The 22,716-nt window shown below is 50.5% G+C and overlaps 1 protein-coding gene across 47 annotated transcripts in view; it reads left to right on the top strand.

The window, feature by feature from the left end:
* Nucleotides 1-21,969, top strand: part of MAST2 (microtubule associated serine/threonine kinase 2) — a 256,855-nt gene extending 234,886 nt beyond the window's left edge. For 24 of the 47 annotated variants that reach the window (XM_001105315.5, XM_015138607.3, XM_077958459.1 and 21 more), the window contains 19 exons: nt 5,083-5,184; nt 7,435-7,567; nt 8,382-8,443; nt 8,703-8,788; nt 9,240-9,448; nt 11,145-11,283; nt 13,466-13,598; nt 14,515-14,680; nt 15,190-15,291; nt 15,887-16,009; nt 16,186-16,295; nt 16,651-16,805; nt 17,052-17,335; nt 17,435-17,629; nt 18,221-18,447; nt 18,639-18,761; nt 19,659-19,795; nt 19,928-20,121; nt 20,392-21,969. In XM_001105315.5, coding sequence (XP_001105315.2) covers nt 5,083-5,184; nt 7,435-7,567; nt 8,382-8,443; nt 8,703-8,788; nt 9,240-9,448; nt 11,145-11,283; nt 13,466-13,598; nt 14,515-14,680; nt 15,190-15,291; nt 15,887-16,009; nt 16,186-16,295; nt 16,651-16,805; nt 17,052-17,335; nt 17,435-17,629; nt 18,221-18,447; nt 18,639-18,761; nt 19,659-19,795; nt 19,928-20,121; nt 20,392-21,911 — 4,200 coding nt within the window. In that variant the 3' untranslated portion in view covers nt 21,912-21,969. Of the gene's footprint in view, nt 1-5,082; nt 5,185-7,434; nt 7,568-8,381; nt 8,444-8,702; nt 8,789-9,239; nt 9,449-11,144; nt 11,284-13,465; nt 13,599-14,514; nt 14,681-15,189; nt 15,292-15,886; nt 16,010-16,185; nt 16,296-16,650; nt 16,806-17,051; nt 17,336-17,434; nt 17,630-18,220; nt 18,448-18,638; nt 18,762-19,658; nt 19,805-19,927; nt 20,122-20,391 lie in introns of those variants that run through there. The other 23 variants (XM_015138615.3, XM_077958477.1, XM_077958439.1 and 20 more) reach the window with 6 other exon arrangements.
* The last annotated feature ends 747 nt before the right edge of the window (nt 21,970-22,716 follow it).

Raw genomic sequence — 22,716 nt, 5'->3', positions numbered from 1 at the left:
CCAGACCAAGACCTCTCTCTGGAGTAGTACCGACTGAGCTGAGGGCCCCGGGCTGATGACCAAAAGGACATCAGTGTGTTCGTCTAGAAATAAGAAGGAGCGGGGAGTTTAAACACATTTTCAGGGAACAGTTCAATCTAGAGAAATGATTATTGTCAAGTAGTGGAAAGTTTCTCATATATAAAAAAGAGCAGATTGTTCTCAGTACCCCTGAAAGACATAATTAGTCCAGTGGGCAGGAGTTACAGGAAGAAAGATTTTGATTTAATAGGTGAAAAAGTACTTCCTTCTACAAAAATATCTTTTTCTGATTTCAAAAGAAATATTTAAAATCAAACATTGTAGAAGTATAACTTTAGAAAGCCAGAGTCCCGTGAAAATCGCTGGTAGATGTTTGTTTCTGTTCAGGAAAAGCTTTCTGACAGTTTTCCAGCAATGGAAAGGGGCACTCCAGAGACATTTAGGAATCAGGGATTACTGCATTCGGTAAAGGATTAATGTAGAGTAACTTCCAAGTTTCCTGGTACGTTTAAGATTTATCTTCTAAAATGCTGAAGTCAGAGCCTTGTTCAAAACCTTTAGGCATTTTCCCAGACTGACTGCTTGTGCGGTTAGGTTGTTTGATACAATAAGAAGAGCACTGAATTTGGAACCAGTTTGTTCATCTGTTCCCTAATTCGCGAGGCCTTTGGAATGCAGAAAAGAATTCAGTGCAGGCTCTATCTTAGGGAATTTGCCATCAATGGGGTTACAGACCCATCAACATGTACTTAATAAAAGTAACAGCTATTACTACACTGAATACTTTATATGAATTCTCTCACTCCCACTGACTACAGTACAATATGATTGATGAGCACTAGAGATAAGTAGGCTCTGAGCACAGAGAAGGATATGCTGACTCTTTGTGGAAAGTTCAGGGAAGGCTAAATCTTAAACAGATAGGAGTTCACTGAAGCTAGGAAAAAGCATAAACAACCTCTTACTTGGGCGCAGTGGCTCATGCCTGTAATCCCAGCTCTTTGGGAGGCCAGGGTGGGAGGATCACTTGAGCCCACGAGCTTGAGATCAGCCTGGGCAACAAAGTGAGACCCCATCTCTACACTAGCCAGCCATGGTGGCATGCACCTGTAATCCAAGCTACTCAGGAGGCTGAGGTGGGAGGATTGCCTGAACCCTGGAGGTCGAGGCTGCAGTGAGCTGTAATTGTGCCACTGTACTCCAACCCGAATGACAGGGTGAGACCCTGTCTCTTAATAAATAAATAAGTAACCTCTCAAAGGTGTAAAGAAACTTGGTACATTCCAGAAATTGCAGATGAAGTAGTTTGCATAACTACAGTAAAAGACACTCATAGTGGAGCCGGGCATGGTGGCCCATGCTGTAATCCCAGCACTTTGGTAGGCCGAGGCAGGCGGATCACCTGAAGTCGGGAGTTCAAGACCAGCCTGACCAACATGGAGAAAACCCCGGCTCTACAAAAAATACAAAATTAGCTGAGCATGGTGGCGTATGCCTGTAATCCCAGCTACTAGGGAGGCTGAGGCAGGAGAATTGCTTGAACCCGGAGGTGGAGGTTGTGGTGAACCAAGATAACACCATTGCACTCTGGCCTGGGCAACAAGAGCGAAACTCCGTCTCAAAAAAAAGAAAAGAAAAGAAAAGAAAAAGAAAGACACCCACAGGGGAAAAGCTGGCAGATGATTTTTTTTTTTTTTTTTTTTTTGAGATTGAGTCTTACTCTGTCACCCAGCCTGTAGTGCAGTGGCGCGATCTTGGCTCATTGCAACCTCCACCTGCCAGGTTCAAGCAATTCTCCTGCCTCAGCCTCCCTAGCAGATGAGATTACAGGTGCCTGCCACCACGCCCAGCTAACTTTTGTATTTTTAGTAGAGACAGGGTTTCACCACATTGGCCAGGCTGGTCTCAAACTCCTGATCTCAAGTGATCCCCCTGCCTTGGCCTCTCAAAGTGCGGGGATTACAGGTGTGAGCCACTGCACCTGACCTGCTGGCAGATGAATTTGAAGAGTTGGACTGGGGGCCAGATGCTGAAGGGCCTTGTGAGGAGCTTAGATTGTATCATGAAGGCAGTGGGTATCATCCAGTGTGACAAACTGAAAAATGACCTGGTCAGATTTTAGAATAATAAAAATCAGTAACATTTATGGAGCATTTAATACATGCTAGACACTACATTACTTCGTTTAATTTATCTGATGAAATCTTCACAACCCTGTAAGGAAGGTACTTAATATTATTTCCTAAATTTACAGATGAGGAAACTAAGTTAGCTCAAGATAACCTATATTTTTAAGTAGCAAAACCAGGACCCAGTCCCAGGTTTGGCTTATTCCAGAGCCTAAGAGCATACATTTTCAAACAGTCAACAAACACTGACTGACATCTGCTGTCTAGGAGGCACTCTGCTAGGCTTAGCATTTGAGGAAAGAAAAAGGGCCAGGCACGGTGGCTCACGCCTGTAATCCCAGCACTTTGGGAGACTGAGGCAGGCAGATCACCTGAGGTCGGGAGTTCCAGACCAGCCTGACCAACATGGAGAAACCCCATCTCTACTAAAAATACAAAATTAGCTGGGCATGGTGACACATGCCTGTAATCCCAGCTACTCGGGAGGCTGAAGCAGGAGAATCGCTTGAACCTGGGAGGCGGAGGTTGCGGTGAGCCAAGATCGAGCCATTGCACTCCAGCCTGGGCAATGAAAACGAAACTCTGTCTCAAAAAAAAAAAAAGAAAAAGAAAAAGACACAGAGCCTCTTTACTCACTAGGCCCAGCAGTGTAGCTGTAGAGACAGACAGCTCTTTATGAAACAGCATGACAGTACCATGTGGTATGCACGAACAGCCAGGAGAACATGTTAAAGACAGCAATTACTTCTTTTTCTTCACATGTGTATGTATATGTGTGTTGGGAACAGGAGACAGGTTTTAAAAGAATAAATGGGATTTCACCAACCACTTATCCTTTCTCTTCATTTCATAACCAATACTTTAAAAAAAGAAAAGTCCTCATTTACTGTTTTTCTTTCCTTGTATCCTATTTACTACTCAATCTTCTGCCTTCCGGTTTCCCTTCCCACCTTACCAAAACTGTTCAGGCAAAATTCACCAAGGAACTCACTGGCCAATTGCCAAATCCTGTGTCTGCTTTCAGTTCCCATCTTCTGCCACCTCCCTGTGGAGCACAGCGGATACTTCCTGAACCCCCTTCCCCAGTTGTCAATTCACCGTTCTCACCAGTCTTGCTGCCTCTTCACAAGTTCCTTTGCTGCCCACCCCTTCATACTGGTGTGTCACAGGGCACCATCCTGCATGCCTGTTTTCCCCTTTCCCCTTCCTCCACTCTCTCTCTGATGTCTTACCACCTGCTCCCATGTCTTCAGTTGTCATCGCTACGCTGAGGACTTCCACATGTGGCTGCCACTCTTACTGTTCTCCTGAGCTTCAGATCAGTGCACCCAGCTGCCTGGTGGACTCCTCCACTTTGACTTCCCCATATTGGTTCTTATTCTTTGGTTACACGTAATAGAAATCTGACTCAGAATAGTTTAAACAGTAAAGGGAAACATTATAAGAGTAAAAGGGGTAGGTCTTAGAGAATTGAAGCGAGGGATATAACCAGACCTTAAAAAGGAACCAGAACTAGAAACCAGAAGCTCCAGGAAGCTCAGGAAGTCTTCATTCTTTCTTTTCCTGTATGCATCTTTTCTCTGTCTCCATGGTAGGTACGGCCATCCCTTGTCACAGTTCTTAAACAGTTTCTGCCACACTGATGTTAACAATTATCTTTCTATCCTTTTTTAAATTCCTAGGAAAGTGATCCTCCCTGGTCAGCTATTAGAGGTGGGAGGGAAGGCGCAGACACACAGTACAAATGTGGCTCCTAGAAACCAGAGCAGTTCTCAGGGAAAAAGAGAAAGGCCCCTGGACCAAGCAGATACCCAAGAGACTCTCTCGTATAGGTGCCTGAAATTCTACACGCCCAGAACTGAGCTTATCTTTTCTGCCTAGCTGTTCTTTCTCTAAAACCAAAGGCAGTACATTCTTTACCTATCACCTAAATGGCTTCTTATAGTTACTATTTCACGTATTCATTGAAATTTTCCTAAAATTGAAGTTGGAGTTGCCTTCTGTTTGTGCTGCTTTCACCCTTATCTGCTTTGGTAGTAGCTCACACCTGTCCCTTTGTCTGCATTCTTCTGCCTTGACCCATGCCTTTTTCTTTTATTTATTTATTTATTTATTTATTTATTTATTTATTTATTTATTTTTGAGACGGAATCTTGCTCTGTCGCCCAGACTGGAGTGCAGGGGCGCCATCTCGGCTCACTGCAAGCTCCGCCCCCCAGGTTCATGCCATTCTCCTGCCTCAGCCTCCCAAGTAGCTGAGACTACAGGCGCCCGCCACCACGCCCGTCTAATTTTTTTGTATTTTTAGTAGAGACGGGGTTTCACTGCGTTCGCCAGATGGTCTCGATCTCCTGCCCTCGTGATCCGCCTGCCTCGGCCTCCCAAAGTGCTGGGATTACAGGCGTGAGCCACTGCACCCAGCCGACCTATGCCTTTTTCATCTGAATTATTAGAGTTGCCTGCTAATGGGTTTTCCTGCATTTAGGCTTGCCCTCTTTAGTGTACCCTCTACACTGCAGCCAGAGTGATCCTTCTGAAGTACCTTTCTGGTCATATCACCCTCAGCTTTGAGGTCTTTCTACTCCTTACAGTCTAGAGTGGAAAGTGAACATCAGTGAAGGCGCCATTGAGAGTTGCCCTTTGAGCTGGGGTCTGCAGGGTAAGTGAGGCTTGTTGGATGGAGGAGCAGGTACAGCTGTATGTCTGTGTGGCATTTCTCGGTGTCATGTAGTGTTCTAAAGCTCAAATGGTTCCCTGTGAGCAACTCGCTCCCTCTCACAGCCAGCCAGCCTTCTCGGAGTTCCTTGCTTGGCGGAGCTCTCTGTGCTACTGAATTGTTTTTCCCTGGATTCAGCTCTGCCCAGTCTGGTCCTGCTTAGCCCAGCCACACTGGGCCAATAGATTGTTTAAGCAGCCCTTCTTTTCTCTATAGGCTCATGAGCGCTCAGAGAGCTCGGAAGTGGCTTTTGTAATGCAGCTGGTGAAAAAGCTGATGATTGTCATTGCCCGCCCAGCACGTCTCCTGGAATGCCTGGTGAGTGGACTCTAGGAAAGTCGGGTGGGCAGATTTGGAGGAGGGCTATGGAGGAAGTATCCTGATGACAGCAAAACTGTGGTGGTAACCACTGCCATCTCTGTCGCTTAGGTCCTTATTTAAATATGATTTGCCACCAGTGGGAGACTAAACAGATTTTTGTGAGGACAAGTGTATGGTCCTGAGGGGATGTGGCAGGGAGAAGTATTAGTCTAGCCTACCCTCACATGATCAGGGCTCACCTCAGTGGGGGCCTTGGGGTTGAGGAGCATCAGGAGCATAGCCCAGTTTAGTTTGCACAAGTTGAGTCCTTCATTTAATTTTCAGCAAACTTGACTGAGTACCTACTTCGTGCTAGACACTGGAGATACAGACATGAATAAAGCACAGTCTCTGATCTTGGGATGTTTCCTCTACAGTGGAGTTGGGAAGCATGAGGCATGAGGACATGTAAATAGTAATTACAGTACTGCAAGAAGTGTTGCAGTTGAGGTCAGTACGCAATGCAGTGGGAACCTGGAAAAGGAAGTGCTTTAGTCTTCCTGGAAGGAACATTCAGTGAATGCTCCCTGGGGGACATGAGGCTTATTCAGCAAACTGAAGGATGAGTCTGTTTCCCAGATAGGGAGCATGGGAAGGGGCATTCAGTGCAGCACAGGGTGGGTTTGAAGAAGTGCTGAGAGGTAAGCCTGGAAGGTAGGACTGTGACAGGGTCACGGAGGGTGTCGGGTTCTCGGCTCTGGAGTTTTGCATTACCCATACAGCCACTTGGAGGCACCAGGAAGTTTAGGTAAGAATGTGACATGGCCACATTTACTTTTTTCTTAAACAGTATTATTAAGGTATAATTTTCATACAATAAAATATATCCCTTTGATGGTACAGTTCATTGAGATTTAACAAATATACACTTGTAGAATCATGGCCACAGCTGACATAGAGAATATTTCTATCAGATAAGTTCCCTTGTGCCCCTTTGGAGTCAGTCCCCTCTTCCTCCTGCTCCCAGACAATAACTTACCTGCTTTGTTTCACTAGGGATGGGTTTGCCTTTTGTACAGTTTCCTAGAAATGAAACCATGTTTCTGTGTGGTTTCTGTAGTATGTTCTGACTTCTTTTCACTCAGCATGTTTGTAGAAATTCATGCATGTTGTTGCATGTATCAGTAATTGGTTCCTATTTATTTCTATGTAAATATTATATCAGATTTAGTCCTAAGAAAGATTACTTTGGCTGCAACATGGATAGTGAATTGGAAGAGAGGGCAGGATGAGCCAGGGACATCAGGGCAGAGGTACTCAAAGCAATTCATGTGAGATGGGGTGGCCAGAACTCAGACAATGAATGGTAGGATAATAGAGAGAAAGAGGTGGATTAGAGGGGTATTTATGAGAGAGACATTCTGACCAAATAGGAGCTAAGGAAGAATAAGAAGTTAAAAGGGCTTCCAGGTCTGGCTTAGGTTATATCCAGATAAGTACAGTTCTCCAAAACAGTGAGACCACAGGGAATGAGAACAAAGTTCAGAGCAGAGGCTAGTGCTGTGATAGAGCAGAAAGCCTCTCCCTCAAGAACACGAAGTCCTTGGCTAAGCAGGGGCTTGGAGTCAGACCTGGGCTGAATGCTGGTTTTCTGTTCCTTCCTACCTCCGTGATTATGGACAAATCAGTGCATCCCTGCGAGCCTTGATTTCCTCAGTGAGGTCAAAGAGTTGCTAGAAGGTTTAACCCAGTGTGTGGCACTTAGTAGGCACTCAGTTATTATGTGCAGACAAGGACTGTGCTTTTCAATGGATCTCCAGCCTCTAGCGCACAGGAGGTGCCCAGTAAATATTTGAAGGTATGCATGCACCAGTAGGGCTGTGCCAAAGCTCTTATGAGTCATAATTGAGTGTGTGCCAGGACTGCTGTGGACTGGGCATCTGAATACACCAGACAGTGCCAACTGGCTGATGTAAGGCATGGGACCAGATCAGTAGGCTGAGCTCTCTTTAGAGTAAAACCTCTAGTTCTTATTGCCAGGAAGATACCATATGCTGAGTATGTCCAATCTGGAGGTGACCTGTAAGACATCTTCATCCCCATTCCTGTGATCCCTGAATCGTGTTATTTCTGAATATTGAGGGGTGGGAATGTCCTGTCACAGAGAAAGTCTTGTTCATCTCAGTCTACTATATGCTCTAAAACCAAAGAGGCCAGCAGCTTTTGCTTCTATCTGTCACCACTGACTGCCTCTCTCCCTTGGTACAGGAGTTTGACCCTGAAGAGTTCTACCACCTATTAGAAGCAGCTGAGGGCCACGCCAAAGAGGGACAAGGGATTAAATGTGACATTCCCCGCTACATCGTTAGCCAGCTGGGCCTCACACGGGATCCCCTAGAGGGTGAGCATACTGCCTGGTGGCTGCAGAGAGGCCCCACCGCTGCTGGCAAGCTTTAACAGCAGGGAAGCTGCTTGGAGAAGAGACTTAGCTTGGACGTGGACACAGCATGGCCCCAGGGGCTTCAGGAATTTAGGATATACACTGTGATCTCTGTGACAAAACAGTCTTTCCTTTGGAACTGCTGTTCACATCTGCCTGGTAGATCCCAGCCTGGATTGCATCGGCCCGGCTGAGTTGCATTTAGAACCTCAGTTCCAAAGAGCCACAATCACATTTGCAAAAATGGTCACCTCCTCTGCACCTTGCCTCTCCTCTTGGCCACCTTACAGGTCTTCCTGTGTCTTTAGGGTGGTCCAGCACAGGGCTTCAGAGGATACCGCCATTCTTCTGGGCTTCTGCTGAGCCCCTGCAGCAACCATGGGCCTCCAAGTCCCTGGTCTGTAGGTATCCTGCTCCTGCCCTCTGTGCTTCCCAGCCCTATCCAGTGACGCAGTCTTGGCCAGCAGGATGGGAACTAGTAACCCAGTTTCAGGTCCTGTTTTCCAGGAAATTTCCCAAGTTTATAGAATTTGCCAGGCCCTGTGAATGGCAATGGACTTCTGGAAATGGGAGTAGCAGTAGGATTTGGCTTGTTTCCTGGTCCAAAAGCTGGGACTACATTGGGTATAGTGCCATGGGACTGAATTCACGTCCTAGGCTGATGCAAAAAGCATTAATGCCTACCCTACATGCACCTGTTGTGTGATCTGAGGATACTGCTGAGATACCTGACATTGCCACGCACTCTTCTCTTGTGTCTTTGTTTTGTTTCCAGAAATGGCCCAGTTGAGCAGCTGTGACAGTCCTGACACTCCAGAGACAGATGATTCTATTGAGGTAAAAACCCTGAGCTCCTGCCCCATTCCTGGAGCCTGGGCCCTACGAAGCAAAGAGCTGTGAGTTCTCTTTAAGAGAATATCTGAGGAAGGGATGGGGGAATTGGTGACAGCAAACACTGAGAAGTCATTCTACTCCCAGAAGAATGGGCAGGGGACTGCGCTAGAGCTAAGAGCTGAGAACGCTAGAGCCACAGCTTCTGCAAGGATATGGGCTCTGAGAAGCATGCCTGTCTCCTGCCTTTCCCCTTGTCTTCCAGGGCCGTGGGGCATCTCTGCCATCTAAAAAGACACCCTCTGAAGAGGACTTCGAGACCATTAAGCTCATCAGCAATGGCGCCTATGGGTAAAGGCAGGGGTCAGGGTGTGGCCAGGACTGAAGCCAGGTCAGCCTTTGATCTCTTCCATGTGAGAGTGTATGCTGCCCAGTCCTCTGGGCAGATGCCTCAGGGTGGACCTTCTCACTCCCAGAAGCCTCCTGGGTGGGCAGGAGTTCAGATTTCTCTGACATCGATCATTGTTCCTTTCCTAGACAAGATTCCCACACCTCTTGTTACCACGCATCCTCCTCTCCCTGAGCTCTGGGGAAGCATTGAGCCGTGTCATCAGGACATGGTCTGTCAGGAAGTTTAAGAGTTCTGTGGGCTAGGGGGTCCCAGATCCTTCTCATTGGTATGCATGCCCTGCCCCCTTGTTCTGTGCATTAATTAAGGTGTGAGAGAAGGCAGTTTGGGTGGCAGAGAGCACAGCTCTGGTGCTGAGGGTCCATGGGGGATGGGCCGGACTGTGTTTCCCAGGGCTGTATTCCTGGTGCGGCACAAGTCCACCCGGCAGCGCTTTGCCATGAAGAAGATCAACAAGCAGAACCTGATCCTACGGAACCAGATCCAGCAGGCCTTCGTGGAGCGTGACATACTGACTTTCGCTGAGAACCCCTTTGTGGTCAGCATGTTCTGCTCCTTTGAGACCAAGCGCCACTTGTGCATGGTGATGGAGTATGTTGAAGGTACTGAGGCAAAGGTGGCCTGGCATGGAGGCCAAGGCACAATCTGAGCCTTAAACAGGGACCAGCAGCTTTTTTACAGAGGTGAAGTTTCAGGGCCCAGCTTTCCAGTCCACCTTTGGCATTGGTTTCTGCCTCAGGATCACAGAGACCATTTGGCCACGGTGGGCACAAAGCTGCCTGCCTCTGCCATGAGAGGCACTCTGGGATAGGAAGTAGCAGGCCAGCAGCTGTAGAATCCTGCACCCCAAAGCCTGCACTCTCTCTACTGCTGGTATCAGACAGCAACAGAGGAGGCAGCAGAGCTGCAAAAGCCCAAGATTGGGTGTTCAGAGGATTGCATCTGGACCCTCAGAAGAAAGGAAAGCCATTAATTACCCTGATTGGCTTGCAAAGGGGACATCCCTTAAAACCATGCAAAATGCTCTGTGAGTAGAACAGAAGAGCAACACGGGGCATAGTTCTCGAGAGAGGCAGCAGCTTTGCCAGTGGCCTTCCCTCTCACATTCTCACTATGTGTACAGCCTCCGAAGATATTGTGCCTAGTCTTGAAGCTGAAGCTGAAAAAAAATGTCCTTTAGTGTTTACTGGGTACATGCTGGGAGTTCACAGTGTTACTCTACCCAGAAACTAAAAGCCAGTAAGAAGGAAGTAACATGAACAAATGTTAATGTCTCAGCCAGATGTGTTTACACTATGCAGTATTCCTGTCCTAAAATATTAGGCTGGTACAAAAGTAATTGGCATTTTTGCCATTACTTTTAATAAAAACCTGGGTTCCTTCCCTCTCTGGCCTGAAAAATGTCCATGACAGCTATCAGCAGATTCACTTTACTTTGCGCCCCGCTCCATACCCTGTGTATTAGTCCCTTTTCATGCTGCTAATAAAGGCATACCAGAGACTGTACAATTTACAAAAGAAAGAGGTTTAATGGACTTGTAGTTCCATGTGGTTGAGGAGGCCTCACAATCATGGCAGAAGGTGAAAGGCATGTCTCACATGGCGGCAGACAAGAGAGAGCTTGTGCAGGGAAACTCCCCTTTATAAAACCATCAGCTCAGCCAGGCATGGTGGCTCATACCTGTAATCCCAGCACTTTGGGAGGCTGAGCCAGGCAGATCACCTGAGGTCAGGAATTCAAGACCAACCTGACCAACATGGCGAAACCCTATCTCTACAAAAAAATGCAAAAATATTAGCTGGGCGTGGTGGCACACGCCTGTGATCCCAGCTACTCGGGAGGCTGAGGCAGGAGAATCGCTTGAACCTGGGAGGCGGAGGTTGCGGTGAGCTGAGATCACACCACTGCACTCTACCCTGGGCGACAGAGCAAGACTCTGCCTCAAAAAAATAAATAAATAAAAATAACCATCAGATCTCATGAGACTTATTCACTATCACGAGAATAGCATGGGAAAGACCCACTCCCATGATTCAGTTATCTCCCTCCAGGTCCCTTCCCACGACACATGGGAATTATGGGAGCTACAATTCAAGATGAGCTGTGGGTGGGGACACAGCCAAACCATATCACCGTGTCTCCCACCCATGCCAGCAGCAAAGGGGCTAGAATCAGAGTCTCCAGCACCAGGATATTCCATGAAGCTGTCTCCTCTGGGACCTCAGAAACTGCCAGATGGGAGCTGGCTAGAGCAGGGAACTGGATCCTTTCCTCATGGTAGCCTGGGCTTGTTGCAGGGGGAGACTGTGCCACTCTGCTGAAGAATATTGGGGCCCTGCCTGTGGACATGGTGCGTCTATACTTTGCGGAAACTGTGCTGGCCCTGGAGTACTTACACAACTATGGCATCGTGCACCGTGACCTCAAGCCTGACAAGTATGTCCATAATCTGTGTCCCTTGTCCAGGGTCTCCCTCTTGGGTCTCTAGATAAAATGTTGGCAAGCACAGTAGCTCTAAGTCTATCCAGATGGCTACTGGGAAAACATGCTCCTGTGTGTGTCCATCTAGGCCGAGTTCTCTAGCCCCCCGACCACCCCAGATGCAGATCATTGCCTCAAGGTCTGGCTGGAATATTATAAGGCTTTGGTGACATGAAAGAGTCATTGAGAGGCCAGGCACGGTGGCTCACGCCTGTAATCCCAGCACTTTGGGAGGCTGAGGCAGGTGGATCACGAAGTCAGGAGATTGAGACCATCCTGGCTAACATGGTAAAACCCTGTCTCTATGAAAAATACAAAAAAAAAGTTAGCCAGGCATGGTGGCGGGTGCCTGTAGTCCCAGCTACTGGGGAGGCTGAGGCCAGAGAATGGCGTGAACCCGGGAGGTGGAGCTTGCAGTGAGCTGAGATCACACCTCTGCACTCCAGTCTGGGTGACAGAGTGAGACTCCGTCTCCAAAAAAAAAAAAAAGAGTCATTGAGGAGCCCCACTGAAGAAACCAAGCAAGAGCAAAAGAAGCACATCTAGTAGATGGTTAAACAAGTTTACTGACATTTACTGACATCTACTCTGTGCCAAGCACTATATTCTGGGTTTTAAATATAGTTCCTGGCATGTAGAACTTAAGTCTACAGTGGGAGACAGAAATATATATATATGAGCTTCTTCTCAGAGGGTATTAGTCAAGTGGAAAAAGGAAGACCTGCTTTCTAAAGCAGGAGAGCAGAATGTGCAGAGGCACACAGGTGCGAGAGAACAGCACTTGTTCAGGAACTACAAATAGTACAATGTGGTGACAGCTTAGATGGTGAGAGAGTAGTAAGAGAAAAGGCTGGAGAGAGAGGCAGGAACTGGTTCATCAAGGGCCCTTTTGTTACATTTGGGTTTTATTTTAAAGGGGCCTAGAGAGTCTTGGAAGGGTCTGCTAACCAAGGATATGATAGAGTGGCATGCCCAGATTGTGGTTTAGGTTTAGAAAGCTCGCTCTGCCGATGAAAAGAGACACTGAGACCAAAGCCAGCAATGCCTGCAGCAGAGCAGGGGGTCAGGGTAGAAAGAAGAGGGCAGCGTGGGGAAACAGGAAAGAGGACCAGGCTGGGGTGGGGCAGGAAGGGAAGCAAGGGAACAGAAGAGGCTGGGGTGTGTTCCAGATTTCCAGCTTGGAACTGGGGCAGGGTGATAAGCCTCTGTGGGAGAAAGTGGCTTTGACATAAGACAGACCTGAATTCAAATGGCCACTCTTCTGCTTATTAAGTCTGAGTTTGAGTCTATTAATTAAAATTTCCCTGACCCTCACGTACCTGCTTTCTAAAATAGGGAATAATGACACCTACCTTTGATGTGTTACTCTAGAAAACCTTTCAGGGGCCAGAATATTTTTAAAGCACTTAGCACAGAGCTCAATAGATAACCGAAATTACTGTTTTTCACTGAGGAGGAGAACCAGTTGGGAGGCACGACTTTGTTTTAGACAGATTGAGTTTGTGGTGCCTGTAAGACATATGGGCAGTTGGGTGGGCCTGGAGCTCAAAAAGGAAGTCACAGCCAGAGGTACTATTTGGGGAGTCATTAGAATAAAAGGGTGCCAGGGTAAAGCCTTCAGCACAAAATGAGTGACTCAGGCAGAATATATAAAGGAATCTTAGTTCTAGTTTCTCCCAACTAACCCTCCTCCCAAAACCAGCCATGGACATGGAACAAAATTATGTGCCCCCTGCCCCTCTCCCTGAAACAGAAGTATTGTGGGCCACTCAGATCGGGAGAGGGGACTAGGAATGGCTCCAGCCTTAGAATAAGGCTGATCCCAGCTCTGTAGAAGAAACTCTGTTGTTCAACTGAATGACTCCTGCCCCCAATGTAGAATACAGTTAGGGCCGTGAACAGAAATGGAGTTGTGGGAATGGGCAAAAGGCAGGTTCGTTGCTTGTGCAGAATGCAGCACTCACACAGCCAGAGCGATTTACGTGTCCACACCTGCCTGTCCCCCTGCTGAAGCTGCCCGGCTTGTGCCTCACAGTACCCCCATGGAAGCCTGAGTGGGGAAATTGGGCATATACTAAAATCAGTGCTCTCAGAAAACCAGGAATAACTTCATAATTTTATTTCTCCCGTCTCCCAGCCTCCTAATTACATCAATGGGGCACATCAAGCTCACGGACTTTGGACTGTCCAAAATTGGTCTCATGAGTCTGACAACGAACTTGTATGAGGGTCACATTGAAAAGGATGCCCGGGAATTCCTGGACAAGCAGGTAAGGAAGGATAGTTGATACATTGGAGGGTAGATTCTGGGCCCTTGTCCTGGCACAGTGGCTCATGCCCGTAATTCCAACCCTTTGGGAGGCTGAGGCAGGAGGATCGCTTGAGGCCAGGAGTTCAAGACCAGCCTCGGCAACATAGTGAGAGCCCATCTCTACATTTGTATACACATACATAGATTCCAGGCCCTTGAATAAGGCCTTGGGGCCATATGCCTACCTTGTAGCTAGATGTTAAGATTGGGAACCCCTATCTTTTCTACCTTTGGGTTCCAGAGAGGCATTGAGATAGGTAGCACATTTGGAAAACAGGATGAGCCATGAAAATCATATGGATATAAAATCCAAAGTCATCTTCCTTCTCAGGGTTTGGAGAAAACAGGTCATGTAACTGTTAGCACAGTTTCATATGAGGTCAGTCCCGAATCTCCCAGCCTGAGTCAAGGACAAGGCTCTCCTGGAGCCTGAGGTTCTTGGAACACAGGTTTGAATTTCCATTGGGCTGTGGCCCAGTGTCCTGAGAGGCAGCCTCTGGATGTTCCCTGGTTTGACATTTCAGGTTGTGACTATTCACCAGTCCCTGTAGTACTTACGTAACCAGTAGGGTCTGTTCTGTTAGAGGCTGGAGTGCAGAGGCCAATTGTGGGATCAGATGCCAGAGGTGGGTGTTGAGGGCTTAAGGGATGGTAGTTCTGGGCTAGAATGAGACAGTTTTGTTAATTAGCAAATACCTGCTGACAGTTCCGACTCTTGTTCCCTGGGGCTTCTGTTGATTTTGTTCATTAACTAAGGTGGGCTGAGTCTTCATTCAGAGACTCTTCTGTTCGAGGTGGGAGCATCCCGCGTCTCCCGCTGTCATGCCAGTGAGCAGCCTCAGGAGGCTGAGCCAGCCTGGCTTTTCTGTGCCCAGGTATGCGGGACCCCAGAATACATTGCGCCTGAGGTGATCCTGCGCCAGGGCTATGGGAAGCCGGTGGACTGGTGGGCCATGGGCATTATCCTGTATGAGTTCCTGGTGGGCTGCGTCCCTTTTTTTGGAGACACTCCGGAGGAGCTCTTTGGCCAAGTGATCAGTGGTAGGTACTATCCTGCTGGCCCAGTGGGGATACAGTCTGGATTCACAACTATGATGTATGCAGGCAGCTCATGAGGCCTGTGAGCTCTTGTTCTGAACTCACCATGTGTTTGTGATGTCTGCTGCTTTGGGGGTGGGTGTCTCTGTGTTTCTGCATGTACATACATGTGGACACTGTGTCCCCTAGGGCCTCACGTGTCTCCCATATATACCTGTGTGTTCCTCTCTGTGTATGTGCACATCCCGTAAGTGTGAGGGGTATGTCTGTGTATGTTTTGTGGAGTATAAAAGCAGGGTGAGCTAGAGCTTTGCAGTGCCCACCATGGATCATAGATCAAGCCATGGTCTAGGAACCTAAAAAAATTAAAGACTGGGGTCCCAGGCAAGGCATTCAGGGACTCCGGGCTGGGTCCTTTTTGACTCCTTTCCTTACATTGTCCTGGGACCTCTTCTACATCTCTCCACTCTACCCACAATTTCTCCTCTCCCTCTCACCCCTGATGACTTCAGATGAGATTGTGTGGCCTGAGGGTGATGATGCACTGCCCCCAGACGCCCAGGACCTCACCTCCAAACTGCTCCACCAGAACCCTCTGGAGAGACTGGGCACAGGTAGGGCAGGCCCTGCTAACTTTTCCCACTACTTAGAAAAGGGGTAAGGGGCCGGGCGCGGTGGCTCAAGCCTGTAATCCTAGCACTTTGGGAGGCCGAGACGGGCGGATCACGAGGTCAGGAGATCGAGACCATCCTGGCTAACACGGTGAAACCCCGTCTCTACTAAAAAATACAAAAAACTAGCCGGGCGAGGTGGCGGGCGCCTGTAGTCCCAGCTACTCGGGAGGCTGAGGCAGGAGAGTGGCATGAACCCGGGAGGCAGAGCTTGCAGTGAGCTGAGATCCGGCCACTGCACTCCAGCCTGGGTGACAGAGCGAGACTCCGTCTCAAAAAAAAAAAAAAAAAAAAAAAAAAAAAAAAAGAAAAGGGGTAAGGGAGGCTGAGTCCATGTACCCTGGAGGTTCAGGCTTCAGTTATGGGCAGCCCCTCTGGATCCTGAAACTCTGCCCTGCTCCCTGTAGGCAGGGAAGGGAAGATGCTTGAGCTGACCCCCTGAGTATAGCTTCTCAAGGTCTGGCTTCTTACGAGGTTTGCTGACCTGGACTCCATGCGGCTCATCCTTCCCCCTTGCCCATGCCCTCCCTTTCCACAGGCAGTGCCTATGAGGTGAAGCAGCACCCATTCTTTACTGGTCTGGACTGGACAGGACTTCTCCGCCAGAAAGCTGAATTTATTCCTCAGCTGGAGTCAGAGGACGATACTAGCTATTTTGACAGTAAGGCCGCCAATGTGTGGAGTGGAGTATGGGTCCTACCTGTTTGCCTAGAAACACCTGTGCACACTGAACTTGGCATTGGGAGCAACTTCTCAGGGCTCTGCTGAAATCTAATGGGGTCACAAGGAGGCCACCAGCAGGGCTCTGAAGGAAAGTGTCCTTTATGTCTGGCCCAGCCCGCTCAGAGCGATACCACCACATGGACTCGGAGGATGAGGAAGAAGTGAGTGAAGATGGCTGCCTTGAGATCCGCCAGTTCTCTTCCTGCTCTCCAAGGTTCAGCAAGGTGTGACTGAGGAGGCCCAGGATGGGCAGAACAGGCTGGAGGATCAGAAGAAGAGGGCCTGTCAAAGGGCACACCTGGGCAGGCTCAGGGAGTTGGGGTTGGGGCCGCCTCTAGAGAAAGAGGAGCTGAGGGCTGGGGCTACATATAGCCATATATAGGTGCTTCTAGAACCACCGTAGTCCCTGACATGAGATGCCAGGTCAGATCCGTGGAATAACCGCTTCCCCAAATATTCAGGGGTGTGTGGAGGAGGGAAGGAGCCGACTGGTTGAAATTCCTAGGTTTCCGATGCTTTGTGCCACTTGGGAGATACGGCTGCCAGAGCCCATCCCCAGCGCATCCCCTGTGCCCACAGGTGTACAGCAGCATGGAGCGGCTCTCACTGCTCGAGGAGCGCCGGACACCACCCCCCACCAAGCGCAGCCTGAGTGAGGAGAAGGAGGACCGCTCAGATGGCCTGGCAGGGCTCAAAGGCCGAGACCGGAGCTGGGTGATTGGCTCCCCTGAGATGTGAGCACCCCAGAGTTCACCCAGGGTGGGCGACACAGCTATCCCTGCTTTGTCACAGACCATGGGAGAGACTCCGATGCCGCGGAGGAGTGCAGGTGGCAGTGAGGGGCATTCACAAGGGTGACTCTTAGAGGAATGTCTGCGGAGGAAAATTCTGTTACTATAACCCTTGTGTGCCCCTGAGGAGACCTCGCAGGAGGAGGGGGACCACCTGGGCCATCTCACCCCAGGCCTTGTGTCTCATAGATTACGGAAGCGGCTGTCGGTGTCTGAGTCGTCCCACACAGAGAGTGACTCCAGCCCTCCCATGACAGTGCGACGCCGCTGCTCAGGCCTCCTGGATGCGCCTCGGTTCCCCGAGGGCCCTGAGGAGGCCAGCAGCGCCCTCAGGAGGCAACCGCAGGAGGGGATATGGGTCCTGACTCCCCCCTCTGGAGAGGGGGCCTCTGGGCCTGTTGCTGAACGCTCAGGGGAGCAGCGGCCAAAGCTGGATGAGGAAGCTGTTGGCCGGAGCAGTGGTTCCAGTCCAGGTATGGCCCAGTGGGCGGCCAAAGGCCCTAAGCTGGAGGATACTGCAGGGCGGGGAAGCTCAGCAGCATCGCGGTCTCACTGCTCCCTTGGGCCTACAGCTATGGAGACCAGAGGCCGTGGGACCCCGCAGCTGGCTGAGGGAGCCACAGCCAAGGCCATCAGTGACCTGGCTGTGCGTAGGGCCCGCCACCGGCTGCTCTCTGGGGACTCAACAGAGAAGCGCACCACTCGCCCTGTCAACAAAGTGATCAAGTCTGCCTCAGCCACAGCCCTCTCACTCCTCATTCCTTCGGGTGAGGCCCCTGGGGAGCTGGGATAAAACTCATAGGAAGGGCCTTAGAATCTCTAGGCCTTGGCAAGGTTCTGCACATGGCAGGTGTATATGTATTAAGCAGGGATCTCAGAGACTGTGGTCTCTGAAGGTGTGTATTGGTGTCTGGGGTTGTGTATATATACATGTGCCAGAAGGCAGGACAGCACCATGTCACAAGTGCAGGCTTTGGGGCAGAGAGCTCACACTTAAATCCTGGCTCCATCACTAACAGGCTTTTGACCTTGAGCAAGTTGCTTAACTCCTCTAAGCCTCAAGTTTCTCATCCAGAAATGTGGATATAATAGTGGCCAGCTCATCAGTTAATTGTGACATTTAAATATGTATGATAAGCTTACATAGTCCCTGATACATAATGCTAGCTGCCATTTCTCATCACCACCACTGTCTCTTGGGGTCTGGGCACAGGAGAGGGCTTCACAGGTCAGGGGCTGTGGAGAACATGGACCTGGGCTCAGGCTCTGTGACTAGAGTTGTGCTGAAATCAACAGACTGGACCGTGGGCCAGGCCAAGGCCCTCTGACCCACTAAGTCCTGGCTTCTCCTTCTCTAGAACACCACACCTGCTCCCCGCTGGCCAGCCCCATGTCCCCACATTCTCAGTCGTCCAACCCGTCATCCCGGGACTCTTCTCCAAGCAGGGACTTCTTGCCAGCCCTTGGCAGCGTGAGGCCTCCCATCATCATCCACCGAGCTGGCAAGAAGTATGGCTTCACCCTGCGGGCCATTCGCGTCTACATGGGTGACTCCGACGTCTACACCGTGCACCACATGGTGTGGGTATGTCTGACCATCCAGACCTGCTGTCTCCCAGCTTCATCATCCTTCCGGCTTCCCCTTTGTGGAGCCCATCTGTCCCTGCTCGGGGGTCAAAGGGTGGTGGTGAAGGGGCTCACAGCTTAATGTGCAGAACCAAGCCCCATACTTCGTGTTCAGGCTCCAGTCTGAGTATTATTCTCTTCCTGGGGCAGCACGTGGAGGACGGAGGTCCGGCCAGCGAGGCAGGGCTTCGTCAAGGCGACCTCATCACCCATGTCAATGGGGAACCTGTGCATGGGCTGGTGCACACGGAGGTGGTGGAGCTGATCCTGAAGGTTAGTGCAAGTGCTGCCCGCATGGTCCCTGAATGACCTCGGCCTGTGAGTCTGTGATGGCAGTTAGGGGAGTGGGTGAGTTGGGTGCACACACACCTACACCGAGTATGGATGTAGGTACACACAGCCCGGGCGCGGTGGCTCCTGCCTGTGATCCCAACACTTTGGGAGGCTGAGGCAGGTGAATCACTTGAGACCAGAAGTTCGAGACCAGCCTGGCCAATGTGGTGAAACCCTGCCTATACTAAAAATACAAAAAAAAAAAAAAAAATGGCTGGGCACGGTAGCTCACGCCTGTAATCCCCGCACTTTGGGAGGCCGAGGTGGGTAGATCACCTGTGGTCAGGAGTTTGAGACCAGCCTGCCCAACATGGCAAAACTCTATCTCTACTAAAAAATACAAAAATTAGCCAAGTGTGGTGGTAGGCACTTGTCATCCCAGCTACTCGGGAGGCTGAGGCAGGAGAATCGCTTGAACCCAGGAGGCAGAGGTTGCAGTGAGCTGAGATTGCACCACTGCACTCCAGTCTGAGTGACAGAGTGAGACTCTGTCTTTAAAAAAAAAAAAAAATAGATGTAGGTACACACAGAACTTGAATGTGGCACAACAGAGAGTTTTCTCCACAAGGCGGCACCCTCCCTGACTAAGGCCCAGGGATCCTTCTGAGCTGTGGGTAGGGCTGCAGAATGGGATGGGTTAGCCTGTTCTCTACCTTCTTACCCAGACTACTCTGGGGCTCCAATGGGAGACATTTCCTCATCTGTGAAGACAGAATAATACAGGCCTGTGGTTCAGATGTGTTGGTGCAGGGGCAAAAGCTGATGCTGTGGTATAGCCATGCCAGGAGGGAAGCATATGGCTCCAGCTTAGCCTAGGCCTCATGCTCTGCTCCCCAGAGTGGAAACAAGGTGGCCATTTCAACAACTCCCCTGGAGAACACATCCATTAAAGTGGGGCCAGCGCGGAAGGGCAGCTACAAGGCCAAGATGGCCCGAAGGAGCAAGAGGGGCCGCGGCAAGGATGGGCAAGAAAGGTGAGCCAGGTGCAGTCCAGAGGGTTTTCTCTGAGCCACATGAGTGCTGGTACGTGCTGGGTGCCTTGGCCCTGGGCCCAGGGTGTGCTGTGCTCTCTGCATTGACTCAGCCTTTGACCCTTATCCCCACAGCAGAAAAAGGAGCTCCCTGTTCCGCAAGATCGCTAAGCAAGTATCCCTGCTCCACACCAGCCGCAGCCTTTCTTCCCTTAACCGCTCCTTGTCATCAGGGGAGAGTGGGCCAGGCTCTCCCACACACAGCCACAGCCTTTCCCCCCGATCTCCCACTCAAGGCTACCGGGTGACCCCCGATGCTGTGCATTCAGGTACGAAGGGCTCCCTGACAGAAAACTGTCAGAAACAACCCCTGGGAAATAGGAGAGTCCTAGACCCTGTGTGCTTGTCACAGACCCACTCTGAATCTCTCATTCAGCCGCCCCCTGGAAGATCCTGTAGTCTTGGGGAGGAATTAATTGATGGGGAAGGGGGTAGCTTGGTTTCTGGGACATAACAGGGCTAAGCCCTGTCTTGCCCTTCGTCACTTCTAACAGCTAACACTGCTCTGCTTTTGTCTGTCTGTCTGTCTCTGTACAAAGTGGGAGGGAATTCATCACAGAGCAGCTCCCCCAGCTCCAGCGTGCCCAGTTCCCCAGCCGGCTCTGGGCACACACGGCCCAGCTCCCTCCACGGTCTGGCACCCAAGCTCCAACGCCAGTACCGCTCTCCGCGGCGCAAGTCAGCAGGCAGCATCCCACTGTCACCACTGGCCCATACCCCTTCTCCCCCACCCCCAGCAGCTTCACCTCAGCGGTCCCCATCACCCCTGTCTGGCCATGTAGCCCAGGCCTTTCCCACAAAGCTTCACTTGTCACCTCCCCTGGGCAGACAACTCTCGCGGCCCAAGAGTGCGGAGCCACCCCGTTCACCACTACTCAAGAGGGTGCAGTCAGCTGAGAAACTGGCAGCAGCACTTGCCGCTTCTGAGAAGAAGCTAGCCACTTCTCGCAAGCACAGCCTTGACCTGCCCCACTCTGAGCTAAAGAAGGAACTGCCGCCCAGGGAAGTGAGCCCTCTGGAGGTAGTTGGAGCCAGGGGTGTGCTGTCTGGCAAGGGGGCCCTGCCAGGGAAGGGGGTGCTGCAGCCTGCTCCCTCACGGGCCCTAGGCACCCTCCGGCAGGACCGAGCTGAACGACGGGAGTCGCTGCAGAAGCAAGAAGCCATTCGTGAGGTGGACTCCTCAGAGGACGACACCGAGGAGGGGCCTGAGAACAGCCAGGGTGCGCAGGAGCTGAGCCTGGCACCTCACCCAGCAGTGAGCCAGAGTGTGGCCCCCAAAGGAACAGAAGAGAGTGGGGAAGAGGAAACTTTCCCATCCAGAGACCCTAGGAGCCCGGGCCCAGTGGTCCCAAGCCTATTGACAGGGATCACACTGGGGCCTCCCAGAAGGGAAAGTCCCAGCGGTCCCCACAGGAGGCTTCGGAGCCCACAAGCCATTGAGGAGGCTGCCAGCTCCTCCTCACCAGGCCCCAACCTGGGTAGGTCTGGAGCCACAGACCCCATCCCTTCTGAAGGTTGCTGGAAGGCTCAGCACCTCCACACCCAGGCACTAGCAGCACTTTCTTCCAGCACTTCAGGACTCACCCCCACCAGCAGTTGCTCTCCTCCCAGCTCCACCTCTGGGAAGCTGGGCATGTGGTCCTGGAAATTCCATATTGAGGGCCCAGACAGGGCATCCCCAAGCAGAAAGGCAACCATGGCAGGTGGGCTAGTCAACCTCCAGGATTTGGAAACCACAACTCCAGCCCACCCTAAGAACCTGTCTCCCAGGGAGCAGGGGAAGACACAGCCACCCAGTGCCCGTCCACCTTGTGAGGATCCCAGCCAGGGCTGGCTATGGGAGTCTGAGTGTGCACAAGCAGTGAAAGAGGATCCAGCCCTGAGCATCACCCAAGTGCCTGATGCCTCAGGTGACAGAAGGCAGGACGTTCCATGCCAAGGCTGCCCCCTCACCCAGGAGTCTGAGTCCAGCCTCCTCTGGAGGGGCCAAGAACCAGGGGGCCATCAAAAGCATCGGGATTTGGCATTGGTTCCAGATGAGCTTTTAAAGCAAACATAGCAGTTGTTTGCCATTTCTTGCACTCAGACCTGTGTAATATATACTCCTGGAAACCATCGTTATGTCTTTTGTTTGCTTGTTTTCCTTCGGTCAACCCACATGTAACTAGGTCCTGTGTTGCTGCTGGGAATAAAACAGTTTCCACCATCAGGGGAGGGCCACCTAACCCAGCTTGACTTCCCAAAGGCTGTGACATTTGAGCTCAAACATGAAGAACAGATGATACGTAGTAGTTGCTGGGTGTGGCAAGGGTGGAGGCTGGTTTAAGAAAGGCTGTCCAGGCAACATTTAGCACATACAGTATACCTGGTATATTCAAGGAACCAAAGATAATTCAAAGTAGAAGTGGGTCTGGCAAGTGAGGCAAGGGCCATGTCTAATGGTCTTCCAGGAGATGACTTTGTGAAGGTGATGGGGAACCAGAAAATACCATGTAGCAACTAAAATTCCTTCTTTATAGATAAGGGCACTCAGGCTTTGATGGCCATGGTAATACAGCTTGGGTAGAACTGGGGTTAGAACCTAGGTTTCCCTTGGACTCCAGAACTCACATGTGTCTCCTAACTTGGATTGCCTCAGCCAGGAAATGAGGGGAAGAAGTGAGAGGAGGCAGTTTAACTTTGGGTGTGTTTGAGATCGAAGACAGAACAGCCCAAGAGTCATAAAGTCCACAGGAGGAAAGAGTTTTTAAAATGGACGGAGAAGTTACTTGATAAATGCCGAGGTGAGGGTGAGATGAAAACAAAGCTGCCAGTCATATTTAGTAAGAAAACCTTCATGATTGTTGCCAGTGAGCTCTTCCTGG

The sequence above is a fragment of the Macaca mulatta genome, chromosome 1 (genome assembly GCF_049350105.2).
Source record: "Macaca mulatta isolate MMU2019108-1 chromosome 1, T2T-MMU8v2.0, whole genome shotgun sequence".
Classification (NCBI taxonomy): domain Eukaryota; kingdom Metazoa; phylum Chordata; class Mammalia; order Primates; family Cercopithecidae; genus Macaca; species Macaca mulatta.
The sequence above is the reverse complement of the archived record's forward strand: the minus strand, read 5'-3'. Positions and strand labels throughout refer to the sequence as shown.